The following is a 15,914-nucleotide window of genomic DNA, read 5'->3' as shown; positions in this document are numbered from 1 at the left end:
ACATCAATATATTGGCTGATGGCAGTCCAGATTTGACTTTGCGCCTATTTAGCCACGAGGATAATCATCGTCACATCAGCGAGCAAAGACTCGGTGTTTAAAAACAGCCATTTTCCCGTCTAAATAAGAAATCAATTCGGCGGAGCCAGCCAGGAATTGAAAAACTTATCATAAACAATGAGTCATTACCGGCTTATAACCAGGGCGATTTTTTTGCGTTTTTTTTTGGCACCGCGCACCATAAATCGAACACCAAAAGGGCGAATCATTATAGCGGTTTCAACGATCATTAGCTATATATATTACCCAGTAGAAACGAAAAAAAATCTCTTATTTTCTTATTTTGTCACGGACTTCTACCACGCGCGAGATCCAATCCCTTTTTACGGATAAACTCTAGGAATCCATTACGCCAGGCAAAGGGGAAAAAATAAAACTCCACGTATACCGGATGGGGGTGGGGGGGGGACAAACCCTGATTTTGAGAGAAAAAACATCTGTATAAACCGAGGAAATGAAACTCATTAAGAAGCCGGCTTAAGTACGCCCTCTACCGGGGTTTCCCCTTTTAATACGTTTTCGCTCTTTCCTTTATAGGGAATCGATTCTTATCGTAAATGATATAAAAAAATATCAATATCGTAACGATGATAAGAGGGGGAAATTTTCTCCTAACCGTATGACGAAAAACGTAACGAAAACTAAATTAATAACAAAAACAAAACACCAAACGAACGAGACAAAAAGACAAAGCACGTGGTTATAACACAACGAATATATATCGAGATAATATAGAAAAAGAGAGGCAAAAAAATTCGTCCAATCTCCAGCAAACGTACGGCCAATGGGCTGACCTGTCACCTTGTCCCGGATCAGCTTACAAGACTCGACCTCGCCGATGCTGGAGAACAACGAGCGTATCTCCTCCTGGGTCATCGTTTGAGGCAAATAGTTGACGATCAAGTTCGTCTTGCTGTCCTCCGTCGAGGTGCCCGTTTGCACCGAATTGTGAAGGGTGCCGTTTTGCTGGCCCGACACCGGAGAGTCCATGCCATTCATTTGGGATACTGCCAAATAAACACCAACATTAGTCTTGCAAATCATTTTACTCTTTTCAATAATTGGCGAAAGTAGGCTTGTTCAACTAAAATTTCGTATTTGAGTCCACTACATTACAAATACTTCTACTAATATCAGAAACAAAATACGAAAGTAGGCTTGTTAAGACAGAAATTACGTATTTTAATTCATTACGTTAAAAATACTTCTACTAATATCAGAAACAAAATACGAAAGTAGGCTTGTTAAGACTAAAATTACGTATTTGAGTCCAATACGTTACAAATACTTGTACTAATATCAGAAACAAAATACGAAAGTAGACTTGTTAAGACTAAAATTACGTATTTGAATTCATTACGTTAAAAATACTTTTACTAACATCAGAAATATTAAAGTAGGCTTAAATAAATCCAAATAACGCGAAACGGTAGGTTTTTAACGTAACTAGCGTCAGTCAAAATTTCAGCCTAGTATCCCACCGTAGACCGGTTTCGCCCTTTTGGGGCTCATCAGTACAAAATACCATTTTGTATTTTGAATTAGAAAAAGTATTTTGCATTTTACATTTAGCATTTTGAGTTTCTTGGACACTATTTCGTTAGTTTGCTATTTACTCCGAAGTAACCACAGATGACGATACTCAGTTACTCTATTACTTAAAAGCAGACGAACATTCGTACAGTGCCAACGTTTTATTTCCCACGCTGGCTGAGAGGATGGTTTTGAAATCTCTACGTAATTATTAATTACTAATTAATGAATTAGCAATTAATTATTAATAGTTAAAAGTAAACAGAGTGCATTTGTAAAAACATTTTACATTTGGTGTTTTTACTTTGAGTTGCAAAAACCATTTTAAATTTTACATTTGGAAAACCAATTTTCAAAATGCATGTTATGGACATAGTATTTTGCATTTTAATTTTGAAAAAAAAAGAAGCATTTTGAACAACGCTGCCAATAAACCAATTCGCATATTACATACAGGGAAACCAACCTTTAGAAACCGCCACCGAGTATAAAATTTTATTTTCATATTTCTACACTAGATGACACCAGCGTTGATATTTTGGCGCCAAATTTGGGGGGGAGGATTAAATTATTATATTTATTATATAATTTAAGTGCTATTTCAAGCTGAAAGTTTATATAAAATATTTTAGAAAATATAGTTATTCAAAATTTCAGCTTTTAAATAACCACAATTTAAATAAGACTTTCGCGGATATTATCATTTTTGTTATTTCGGATTGTAAACTGATGGCGCCATCTAGTAACAAGTAGATTGTTAAAAATGTACACACAATGGCGGTACCCCTGTAAAAGGGTCTTCTCCCTTATATGCGTATTGGTGTATCGATAAAATTATCTTAACGTTGGATTTCCACGGATATCCGATCGTAAAAGATTTTGGCTGTATAGCGACCGCCATGCAATAATTGGAGAAGAATTTCGCTATAAATTGCAATGGACTGCTCACGCATAGAGCACCCTGGATGTATATTAAAATTACGTATTTGAATCCCAACTTTTGGAAGATAAACTGACCAAACGATACATCAGCTACTACCGGGTTACCAAGAGCCATATAACATACACCGAAATAGCGTAGAAAAAACCTTACAACCACATAAGAAAAGAAATGGAAAGAACTTCAAAGAAAAATTCAAATGTCACAGTGAACCACGTTGAGCTAATTCCCAAGATATCGTAGAACGCGTGACTGGAAATTCAATAAAGAATCCGCCACCAGAGGTCGCCGTCAGAGCGAGATTGAACTAAAATAATACCCCCCCGGCTTTCCCCAAAGGTACGTATACGAATTGATAGAGAAGGTGAAAGAAAAGCTAGGGGGAAAAAGGGGGGGCGGGTGTGCGGAGAAGTCCCTGTAGCAGGGGCGCCGGCATCCGGATTGGAGAATTAGCAAAAAAGCAATTTCGCGGTCTGGAACGACCAAAAAACGGCAAAGAAGCAAAAGCAGCGGCGGCGCGCCGAGCATTTATATTGATTAGCGGCAAGCCGCCGAGGGTTCGTTCAATAATCCAATCGAAAGAAGAGGCCGCCGCGCGCGCCCGTCAAAACAGACAACAATTGCCGGAGAAGGCGCCAAGAAGAGAAGAAGGGCCGCGCGGGGAAAACGTTACATTGACCAGAGGCCTCGTGGCCTCGTCTGCCCGGAATGGACCGAACGCGCCTCGAGATGGAAGATTCTTTATAGACTGACCACTCTAGACCCTATGTGACATTTCGCTACTCGCTTCGGAGAGCGCAGACCGTTACCGTTCGGGCGTCTCTGGCTTAAATGTCGCGTCACGGTAGCGGGCAACGGTGATGGCGACTATAGACGGGCCGCCAAAGATGGCTGAGCCTATACCCTTATCAAAAAGATACAGCCAAGACGAGGTGCCGGAAATGGAACCCAAGAGGAAAAACAACGTCATCACGGTTTTGTATTACCTATCTGTTCCTATCAATCTTTTGCAGAATCAAGGGCGCGAGTTTTCTCCTTTTCACTCGCTGCGGGGCGCTCGTGTTGTTCGGTCAGCGCGGGAGGTCTATTCCGCAAACAAAAGGACTCTGACGTCCAAAGGGAAGAAATCGACCGCGATACTAATCCAAAAAGATCGAGTTTTTACACTCAAATCGATACCCTCCACGAACAAAATTAGGTGTCGGGTGAGTTGTCAATAACATTCCGCGAAATCCGGGTTAATATATTCTGGTAAGTTCTCAAAACAAACCTCAAAATTGCTTACGGAGACGGACCTAACCATGTCCGAAGTTACAAGCGTATCAAACGGTACATACTAAACAAAACTCGAGTAAAGCAACTCCAAGAAGTATATCCTAACCTCTCCCCCGCACGCAAACCCCCGCGAAACCCAAATAAAAAGCGATAAAAAGAATTCCTGGCAGAATCCCAACGCTGTCCTCTTTCCGAAAATGTAGGTTTTAGTAACGACGGTCCACGTCGTATATAGGTATAGGCAAACCTATAAGGTTATCTCTTCCCTTCCACTACAGCTCAAAACCGTATTATATAAGTGTCGGGGAAAAGTTTCCCTACTACGCCCCACCCTCGCGAAAGTTACAATATATCGTAACATTACGGTATAGGGGGGCACCTCCCCCTCCAGCATCGTCATCCTGAATAGCTCAACTCTATACGGAGCCGAAAGAGGGATACCGGATTCCATTCTTTTTCTCCTTTTATTATTATATAAGCTGCCCCCCCCCCCCACCCTTTCTCCCTACGCCACTGAACGATCGATGACAGCCCCGCCGAAGCCGGAGCGACGGACGCCGGAGGCTGCGAGAGAGGAGCTCAAACGCTTTGAGCGACCCGGCGAAAAATCTACTCGGTCATTAAAGACAAGATAAAAATGTGGCCATAGGACTGCCGCTAGAAACGGATAAAAGATAAAAGCCGTTGCCGCTCTCCCCGCAAACGGTGGAAAGTCGCTACTATATAAGAAATACAAGTTACTTTACAAAACTATACGGTTCAATATAGGTGAATGTGAAAAATATCGGCGCTTTTGAAACTCGATAACTTTCCAGCGGAAAATTTTTCTAACGACCTAACTTCACAGGCGTCGCGAGATGCGAAAGATCAAACGTCCTTCGCTATATAATCGGTTACAAAATTAGCCTTCGATTATACGGAATAACGTCTAAAAGTATTCGCTACTATCAACTATGACACTCTATAAGAACCTATCTTTAGAATGGAACAAAAGATAGAAGTCTTCATCTTCCCAGTCTTTAAGAAGAGCTCCAGTTTTTAGCGAGATGTCAAACCCGGGTAAGAAAAGTACTTCACGGCTATACGTACGAGCCATTCCCTTCTTGACACCCAACCAAGGACCTCCGATGGCTGTTTTAGTTTGGGATACTCCGTTGGATGGCCCGAAGGATTTGAAGAGGAGAGACAGAGGGAGGATGGAGATGAGAATGGACGCTCAAACTCCCGGGAGACATCGCGGAAGAACGGATGTTAGAGAGGACCATTGTGCGAGAGCAAAAATGAAAAGGGAAGAATTGGGTCGGGCTCTCCACTCTACGGGGAGCTGACTCCTCCGCCTAAAAATGCCAAGGCTCGTACATTAAGAAATGCGTAGAACCCCACCCCCTTTTTAAAAACCCTATACCGATTAAATTGCATTAACACGTTACTGCTTTCCTCGTTCTTCTATTCGACTACCTTCGAGGAAAACTTTTCAGTAAAACCGTACAAACGCCACCAGGGTATTAGCGGAAAATATTAGAAACACGGCCAATATCTTTCCCCAAAATGAGCGTTCCTCTACCAATTTCGAAGTTCGCGAGTTAAAGTGGGCGTAGAGAGAAAGGGGGGGGGAGAGGGGGGGGAGTTTACTAAATTAAGCGCCTTAGTTATATAGAGAGGATCGTTATTTACTTTCGAGACTAAATTAGTTCTCGGGGGAAATGACTTTTCGAGCAAAGTTATATCCGAAACTAGGGCTTTATCGCGAAGGAAGAGAGCGTATAGAGTGCAACGCGTATAAGAACTGCGGCGTACGCTCGGGACCGAAATACATAAATAAACTAACGACAGAATGGCTTACGAGGAGATAGTTTTTATATTAGCCTCGGGAAAATATCAAGCCATCAGCGACGTTCGGGGGTGGGCGCATTCCACGCCACGTAGGACGAAGACAGAGAATCATCAATGTTTCGTTGGGTCTCAATTCCCCTTTCTGACGTTATCAATAACTCACGAACTACGGCCGGATGAAAATAAGCCCGTCACCCAAGCATCCTTTAATACTATCGAAAACCTAGGCGTACGCGTATAGAATCCGCCCACGCTGGCTCGATAGGGAGAAATTCAATATATAGTGAGATATCGAGAGAAGAATCTATTTTAAGACAACGTATCCTCTAACGGGGCTGAGTACGGAGATTCGCGATTGAATTAATTTAAGGAAGTTTGCGAACAGTCGTTACTTTTAAAACGATTCCCGCGATTCATTCGACAATGGACTTAATTAAGAAGCATCTCGAGACGATAAAGTGAGAAACATTCAAATTTAAACCAAATTGAGTACAGCGTATATTAAAATCGCGTTGAAAGGAGCGAACGGCAGTTCATAATAAGATTAAACTTCATCTGCAGTATTATTTAGCGTTACGGTTGAGGCTTAGGGCTAGTGTTGGAAGTTGGAAAACTTTCCGCATTTTCCCGAAAAAATTAAAAAAAGTTTTCATTCCATGATTAGTCTAATATTGTATGCTTATTTAAATAAAGCGGCATTGTCGCCTAATATTTTCGAATCTAAAAGTAAAACTAAACCTCTAGACTAGTTTTAAACTGATTAACAATGCAACACTTATGTTTTGTAGTATGTTTACTGTTAAAAAAAAATTAAAAACCCTAAAATAGTAATTTATGTTTCAATTTTTAATTTTTCCGATTTGCGGAAAATGTTCTGGAAAATTTTCCACATTTTATTTTTTCCGGAAAATTAACAACACTACTTAGGGCCCTATAGAAATTTCCCAGACATGAATACGAGAGCGTCATACCGTCTTCCCAGTGGCAAGTGTACCGTTCGAAGTCCTGGTGAGGGTGATGATCGAACCGTTGGAAGAGCCCGTGACATCCGTGGTCCGAAAACGATCTCGAAAGATTGGCGGCCAAGCACGATAGTGGAAGAAATCCGTGCGAGGGTAGATACGAAATTGATACGGATCCGGCCCCGTCGCCTGCCCGGTAACCAGCGTGGGGCTCCAGGAGGGTCTCGCCTTCGTCCGAAGGATCATCGTTGCACCAAAGCATCGGAGCGACGAATATTCGAAGTGACTCTCCCGAATTGAAAATTAGATTAGCCCCGGTAATGAAGACGGGCTAATTCGAGATTCCTATACACTCGTTCCCGCGCTGTGAAGAGGTGGTTTTTTCTCCAAAAAAAAAGATCCGGAAACTCGAACAAATTAGGTTCGGGGTCTCGTATCGTCCTACTTTTAAAACTAATCTGGCGCAAATTCAGGAAATAGAGAGGGACTGAAAACTAACTATCGGAGTACGTACTAGTGGACCGTTAGTTTTGAAAAAATATTTAAATTGCGTTATTATCGCGAGGTTTGCAATGTAAGGCGCGAGATACGTGTCAGACTATTTTCAAACAGAATAGCGCGTGTTTGAACAATTATTAAAAAACACATCACCGGAGACGATAAAGGCGTTAAAACTATCTTGACGTTTGGAAATTCTTGCTTTTGAACGTTAAACTTCGGGATGATCATCTTTACCGGAAGTGAGTAGCTTTAATATAGGCCGAGATTAAATTTATATTCCTCCGTTTTCTTCAGGGTTGGCCGATTTGAATCGTTGATAAAAAAAATCGAATGAGTTTCTTTAAATCGTGATTTAAATCACACCATGTATTTTAATGGGGGAATAATAGTTGGCAATAAATAGGTTCTTAAAAAATTTAAATATATAGAAAATCTGAGCAAAATAAAATATTAAATAGTAATACATTTTAATTAAGATCGTATATTTCAAGATTAGCTAACTCATAAAAGTGAAATATCCGTTAATTATACAATGAACGAGTCATAAATTGTATAAAAGTCAATAAATTAAATTAAAAAATCCAATTTAAATAAAAAAAATAGTTTGATTTGATTTTTATTAAAAAAATAAAAAAAAAGGAGCCAACCAATGTTTTCTTTGCAAATGAATAACAACAATTAAAATGGAGATAAAAGAAATATAATTCGGGAACCTTTTATTATTTTAAAATTATATTACGAGTAAAGTCGAAGCTTTCGAACTGGGGAGATAGTTTTGGGGTCGTCGTAAAAGCTACAGTTTTATTTATCGGCCATCCCTAAACACATTCTACAAGTCCAAATATTCATAAATAATGGCGAATATTTAAATTCATTAAAAAAAATCACATCATGTAATTCAAGTTATAATAAACTATTTTAATTGACGTGTAAAGCAAAATGTTGGCTGTCCTTTTTTTTATAACCACATTTATACCCCCACTAGTCAGTGCCTACTTAAATAAATTAAGATAGGAGGCTCACTAGTCAGGCTGACTACTAAAAAATATCCTTATGTACAACCCGGTCTACAACGAAAATCCTTTAAACATCTCCGCGCAGTGTCTAACGGATTGGTAGAAGCGACAGAGGACGACAAGCGCTCTGATTATCCATCCCCTCCAAACTTCGAGAACAGATAGGCCCGATTAGGGAACGGCCAAAAACAACCGCTTCTTCCACGTTTTCGCTACCACCCGCGGAAGAGGAAAAAAAAATACAAAATAAACACTCACCGTCTGATAAAATTGGAGAGTGGTTCATATTCATTAAACGGATAAAATCGTCGTTAATTATTTCTAATCGATTTTCGTCACCATTCGTACAACCGAGGGCCTCGGTACTCGTCAATCCGCGGCTAACGGGGTACGGCCGCGACATTTAGCGAGGGAACATGCGGCTAAAAAGGGCCTAAAAGCGGCACTGAGCGCCGAATGCGAGGTCAATAATTCCGCTTTGGTTGGAAGCCAAAATGTCGAACTCGCACGCAGCCCTGTTCTTGGCGTGTATGTCGGCGTGCTCTCTCGAGCTTTGTGCCGATACCGTTGGAAATTTTCTCTCCCTCTCTCTCTCTCTCTCCCTCTCACGGATGTGTTTACCCCTCACGATGTCAGACCAAATAACGCGTGAGTCACGTATCGAGGTTAGCAATAAATACCGGCTTCGACGGGTGGTGGTACAAGCTAGCCGCTCGACAAAGTAATTGTCATATAAGATTGCAACGGTTAGTTTTATTACCTCAAAATACTACGTGTTTCTTCGTTTCAAACGGGAATTTGAATAAAAATGTAATTAAACACACGTCTCGTTAGAGGGTGGAGGGGTTATTTCTATTTGCATAAAACAGTGGAAATCTAAATAAATACCGAAAACTGAATGGTTAAAGAAATATGCGCTTAAATTCTAATGATATTATGACACGAGACAATCGGCGCCATCAGTGTATACGCACTCCCTCGAGGTTTCGAAGACAGATATATGTAATTACAGTTAGTGTACTGGTTTAAGTATAAATGTATAAAAGTATATTTATTAAAATGTCGAAAGTTGACATAAATCGTTGGTCATTTGGTAGGGCTGTGCGAGTACTCGAACATCGTGTAATCGGCCATTTTTGACGTCGAATACTCGAACTCGACTTCGAATAAGTTATTGGAGAATACTAGTCGATTACCGAGTACCAAAAACTTGCATATTCGGGTACCCGATTACTCGAATAAGCTGCTCTCTAAACTCGTCGAGTATTTGTTTTTTCTATCCTCGTTGCTTTAAAGTTCAAAGAGGGGTTTTTACAACTTTTGGAGGGACAATAAACGGTACCTACAAAGTTGTCCCAACTGTGGTACATTTAAATTAAAGGAATATTTTTTAGCATTGAAAGTTAGTTTATACTAATTTTAAATTAAATTTCATAATTACTTGAATAAAACCAGCTAATCAAGTACTCGATAACCCGACTCGTTAAAAATATTACTCTGTTTTTTTTAGTTACTCGACTCGAATAAGAGGAAGTTTCCCCTTAATCAAGTACTCGATTAGGCTTGAATATTGCTCGACTCTAATACTAGATAAAAAAATTATACTCGATAACCGACTCGATTGCCTAAAACCACTAATCGAACAGCCTTTTTTGGTACAGGTTCGCTCAATTGTCCTAAATTTATCGTCGACGTTTTTCGAATTGATACACAAATTACTGGTCTTAACCGGAAATTTCCCCTTAATCAAGTACTCGATTACTCTTGAATATTGCTAGACTCTAATACTAGATAAAAAAATTTATACTCGATAACCGACTCGATAGCCTAAAACCACTAATCGCGCAGCTTTTTTAGGTACACGTTCGCTCAATTGTCCTAAATTTATCCTCGACGTTTTTCGAATTGATACACAAATTACTCGTCTTATCCGGCTGGTTACGCTCGAAATACCGCGTTTCAAAAAATTGAATACGCCAATTTTCCCGAAGGAAAATAAACTGGGATCGTTTCCATACCTTTCAACATCGTCTCAACGCTTTGATATAATATTACCGTAGCTGAGTGTATAAGCGTAGGGGAATATGGCGTAATAAGTTGGACAAAGTTTGACGTTTCTCCCGCATCCAGACGGAAGTCAAGCCATATTTATAGCGCAACTGACAACCGTTTGACGTTTACCCAACCAAAAAAAGGGTTGCAGCCGAAGCCGTACAACCGTTCAACCTATCTCTCTCTCCGCGAAAAGCGTCTACATGGAACGTCGAAAGCTCGGGAGAGTATTTTTCAAAACGCTATATCGGCGTTTGGTGGGAATGACGGAGGGAAAAAATGTCCGAAACTTGGTCGTAACTCATGTTACGTGTCCAGAAGCGCCAGCCAGAGCGTATATATACGCTTTTGTCAAAATCCCGAGCGTGTTATTTATTCCCGCACGGTGCCTCAGCCAAATCTATATCCGAAACCTTAAAAAGTTTCCATTTTTCGTTCACATTTTTATTTGGAGAAAAATTCAGATATTTGCTGAAAAATTGTTTGAAAAGGAATACTACCAGAGTTTTTATATAATAAAAATAAATTAATACTATAAATTGCTTCCGATATTAGTTCGTACAGGGTTCTTACGAAAATTTCTGTTATAAAATCCCTGACTTTTCCAGGTTATCCCCGACCAATTTTTGACAATATCCATGACCTTTTTGATTATATTTTTGTACATTTTTTAATTATTTTAGGTCAAAAGTTCTTTGTTAATGCTGGGTTCGGTTGACTAACTAAAATCCCTGACCAATCCCGGACTTTCTACGAATTTATTTAAATCCCTGACTTATCCCTGACATTATACCTCCATTTTACAGATCCCTGACGTATCCAGGTTTTCCAGGATATCCAGGTTCTGTAAGAACCCTGTCGTATATACTCAACTATCAATATAATGACGGGTTAAGTACCACGTTTAGGTATTCTGATACAGGGTTCATACCACTAATGGCTACACGATTTCCCTGATATTTCCAGCTTTTCCAATTAAAACTAAGATTTTTAGAGTAACTCATTGCATAATTGTCATTTAAGCTAAATTGATTCCATGTTATCATATAAAAGATGTATTATAAGTATTATTGTTGTAAAAAGGTAAATACATTTTTACACGAAATCTTATTGATGTAAATTGGTATTCATTAAGGAAAACTATCTGAACTAATAATAAATCCCTGATATTTCCCTGAATTTTCTGCCGACAATCGAGTTTTCCGATATTTACAGGTTTTCCGATATTTACAGGTTTTCCAGGTCTGAATGAACCCTGTGATATTTAATCGCTTTTGTAATTTCAGAAAAAAATAGATTGATTAAAATCAGATATTATAATTGATTTATATATTTTAGATTTTGGAACATTTTATTTCCTTTACCTATGACAAATTGATAATTACAGAAATTAGGTTTGCATATTTCCATAAATACGTTAATTTCGAACGATTTAAATAACAGGTTGTTTTAAAAAAATCATTTGATTTAAATCAACTTGTTCGCCCTGTTCCGAAGGGTTGATCACTCTCTCCGTAAACGTAGCAGCTTGTTGCTTTGATTGTACCAAATTTATTACGTAATAGATTACAGATTTAGCATTACCAAAGGCTGTAATCGTCTTAAAATTAAGTGATCAGCTTATAATAACGTTTACCAGCCTCGCTGAAATTTTTCAAATAGTTAAATGGGATCTATTCCCAACACTTTCGTAAAGGATAAACTAAGAATATGATATCTGAAAATATTCTATTCTTAGCGAGGAAAGTATATTTGATAAAGAGCCGCGAACAATCTTCGAATCTACGTCCATAAATCTATCAAACCATCCTCGGCAAATCTAAAGGAACAACTGGAATAAGTGAGAACCCAATTTGACAGTTATTTAATAAAACAAGCCCGGCGCGGTCTCGAGGAAGCCAGCGTATAATGGGCGCGGACAGACTTACGAGTCTCTCTTTATACTATCACACAGACAAGTCCGGGAAAATCAACTAGTAATCACTGGAATTGAAGAGCGGAATATAAGCGAGTGTCAAGGAGCAGATCGCACTCTCTCCATCGATTCGCAGCGTTCCCCTTCATCCTCATCCTCATCCTCGGCATCGATAAAGTGGATGAGAAAGGACGTGGGCCAGGCAACGTACATACAAGCCCAAATAGAGAATGGGAACTTACGACTAGCGAAGCGGCTCCTGAGAGAGTTAGAAACAGAGTGATTCGTAAAAGGGAATTTCAGACCGACACTTCTAGCCTCAATTAACAGTACGGCCGAAGGCTGAAAACGCGCGTTTCGTTCTGAAGGAAAACTATCGGGTAAGCCTCGGTTTAGCTCCAATCGAAACGAAGCTGGGGGATTTGGGGGTTACTCCTATGACGAAAACTGCCTTAAAATCAGGTTGCTTTTACGGTGAGTCACCCCTCCAGTCGAACGCCGGGTTGCGCGCTTATAGGCTTAAAATTAGCGAGATCCTCCAATAGCAAAGGGGGTGGCAAAGGAAGTAAGGAATATATCGCGCGCTGTAGATTTCAAATGCACCACCATTGGTTTTACTTCAACGAATCGACTAGATTGAAAAATCTACGGTTTTTTGTCCAGAATGAGAACAGCTCCGAATATAGTTTCGCTATTTTTGCCTCAAAGAGAATTAAAACTTCTTTGGGAAAATTAATCAATAATTTAAACTCCGCTAAATTAATTTTCCGCGCGCACCTTTGATCAATACCCGCCGCTTTCAGTTTACGTGACTGCGGACGTTTCCAAGTTCTTTCACGAGCCGAGTTTTCGATTATTATTTTTATAACGAATGAAGCTTCGTTTGGAGGGAATTATTTTAATTTCGTCGTCGTTTCTAACGGCCAAATTTAACTAGGTCATTTAGAATTACAAATATAAATAAGCATCGATCTATTTCTTTAAAAGTAAGCATCGATCTATTTCTTTAAAAACAAGCATCGATCTATTTCTTTAAAAACAAGCATCGATCTATTTCTTTAAAAACAAGCATCGATCTATTTCTTTAAAAACAAGCATCGATCTATTTCTTTAAAAACAAGCATCGATCTATTTCTTTAAAAATAAGCATCGATCTATTTCTTTAAAAATAAGCATCGACCTATTTCTTTAGAAATCAAATCGACCTATTTCTTTATAAATCAAATCGACCTATTTCTTTATAAATCAAATCGACCTATTTCTTTATAAATCAAATCGATCTATTTCTTTAAAAATCAAATCGATCTATTTCTTTAAAAATCAAATCGATCTATTTCTTTAAAAATCAAATCGATCTATTTCTTTAAAAATCAAATCGATCTATTTCTTTAAAAATCAAATCGATCTATTTCTTTAAAAATAAGCATCGACCTATTTCTTTAAAAATCAAATCGATCTATTTCTTTAAAAATCCAATCGATCTTATTTCTTTAAAAATCCAATCGATCTATTTCTTTAAAAATCCAATCGATCTATTTCTTTAAAAATCCAATCGATCTATTTCTTTAAAAATCCAATCGATCTATTTCTTTAAAAATCCAATCGATCTATTTCTTTAAAAATCCAATCGATCTATTTCTTTAAAAATCCAATCGATCTATTTCTTTAAAAATCCAATCGATCTATTTCTTTAAAAATCCAATCGATCATTTCTTTAAAAATCAAATCGATCTATTTCTTTAAAAATCAAATCGATCTATTTCTTTAAAAATCAAATCGATCTATTTCTTTAAAAATCAAATCGATCTATTTCTTTAAAAATCAAATCGATCTATTTCTTTTAAAATCAAATCGATCTATTTCTTTAAAAATCCAATCGATCTATTTATTTAAAAATCCAATCGATCGATTTTTTTATTTAAATACCATTTTTAATATTACTGAATTTATTGACTTTTAAGCAAAGGATGTTTCCAGTTTGTGAATACTTAACTTCCATCGGTTATATAATCTAATAGTAAATAAAATTTAAATAAATTTAGTTACTATTTAATAATTTATTTGGAATTGTTTTACAATTTTTTGCCATTTTTTAATCCTCCTTTGAAATATTTGACGTGATTTTAATCAAATAAAATTTCTAAATAACTTTAAATTTTATTACTTTTAAACTTTAAATCCTGATTTAAATAAGCCGCCCCTACACAGTATAAGAGAGGCCAAATACGAAGAAACCGCCCTAAAAATTGAAACAAATTACTTTTAAAGGGTTTTTAATGCGTTTAACTTTTTATCGATATAAAATGTCTAATATCAGTAAACACACTACAAAACATTAATAGTGTTAATCAGATTAAAGTAGCCTAGAGTTTAAGCTTTACTTTTAAATTCGAAAAAATTAGTGGAAAATGCCGCTTTATTTAAATTTGCAAACAATATATTAGAGTAATATTTAAATTAAAACTTCGGTCATTTTCCGACTTACAACACTAGAAATATCCAATAATGAAGATATATTTATAACTATCAGTATTGAAACTAGTAGCAAGGGAAAATAAATTAAGTTTTCCTAAATGTCCTTTTAAAATCTTCCATTTGTTATTCAATAAGACCAAGTCTAGTACTGCTATGTAAATAAATTAAATACAAGACTTTAACAAAGTTTATTAATGCGGGGATAAATATGGAATTATCAAATGTCCAGGATATTAAATTCACCGTTAAAATTTTATTAAACATGTACTTAATAATAAAAGGTAAATTTTGTGGTCATAGTTCCAAACAAAACAAAACTTATTTTACATAGGTCTAAACTCCTGTAGAAGTGTTCCACACGTCTCACTCCGGTGTATTAAGGAGAAACCGCTCAACCACTTCCGTTAAACAAACATTACCGTTTCGCGAGGCAGTTATAGGAAATAAGGGTTTTACGCGAGACATTAGAAATAGAAGGGACTCGGGGCGAATTTAGAACTTTTGGTTGCTTAAACGGCTTCCACGCGCTGCGTTCCAAATCGTTGGTAATTGTCCCTTTAAGTTGGAGGCGCTCCAGAAGACTGAGAAAAACCGTAAAAAGACCATTAAAATGCCGTTTAATTATAAATAAAGCAAAATAACCTTGATTAAACGATTTTGCGAGTTAAGTCTCAAATGAACGTACAACAAAGGAAGTCTTTCTTACCGCGATAAAGAGGGTAAAAGAACCGTTTACACTCTACGTTATAAATATAAACTAAACACTAACGTTGTTTTAGTAAAACGTCTAGTCAGGTAATAGCTGATCACTCTTCGTAGCCTGTAGCTTTGACTGCACCGAAGTGATTAAGTAAACGATGACAGATTTAGCATTAACAAAGATTGTACTCGGTTTCATACGCGGGTAATCGGTGTAAAGGTATTTAGGAAGTGGTAAGTTACATTACAATTCCATAACGGAAACATCGCAGACGTTTGCAAGAGTACGGGGAAATGGAGTTACGGAGTTGCGGTGAGAGGAGAGTTTAATAGGTGGTAAAAGCTGGAATGCGAAATAACAGGATTGTGACAAATTAACTTCTCGAAGTTTCCTAAGAGAGGTCTTGAAAGAAAACATTCTGTAGTACCATTGTTCCGGACCACGAGTAACCTATAGATACGGAAAGCGCGGATGCCATCCGCTTCTCGACCTCCATTCGAGTGTCAGGTGAGAACAGCGAGTGGGTACCAACGGGGAGGGGGCGCGACAGGGTCCTTTAATTGCGGGGATTCGCCTCGTAGCACTAAAGAGCGAGAAGTGAGACAAACATTCCAGACTTAATAAATTCCCAAGTTATATTTAGGCCCTCTTC

General features: G+C 37.9%; 1 protein-coding gene across 10 annotated transcripts in view; it reads right to left on the bottom strand.

The window, feature by feature from the left end:
• Positions 1-15,914, bottom strand: part of LOC149941154 (ELAV-like protein 3) — a 99,340-nt gene that overhangs the window by 55,541 nt on the left and 27,885 nt on the right. For 5 of the 10 annotated variants that reach the window (XM_090179859.1, XM_090179854.1, XM_090179850.1 and 2 more), the window contains exons 1-2: positions 6,613-7,120; positions 840-1,067 (exon numbers count right to left, since the gene is read on the bottom strand). In XM_090179859.1, the coding sequence (XP_090035985.1) occupies positions 840-1,067; positions 6,613-6,865 (481 nt within the window). In that variant the 5' untranslated portion in view covers positions 6,866-7,120. Of the gene's footprint in view, positions 1-839; positions 1,068-6,612; positions 7,121-15,914 lie in introns of those variants that run through there. The other 5 variants (XM_090179851.1, XM_090179857.1, XM_090179855.1 and 2 more) reach the window with 2 other exon arrangements.

This window comes from Leiobunum rupestre, chromosome 6 (genome assembly GCF_980474605.1).
Source record: "Leiobunum rupestre chromosome 6, qqLeiRupe1.1.hap1, whole genome shotgun sequence".
NCBI classification, from domain to species: domain Eukaryota; kingdom Metazoa; phylum Arthropoda; class Arachnida; order Opiliones; family Sclerosomatidae; genus Leiobunum; species Leiobunum rupestre.
Note: the sequence above shows the minus strand (reverse complement) of the source record. Positions and strands in the feature narration are given on the sequence as shown.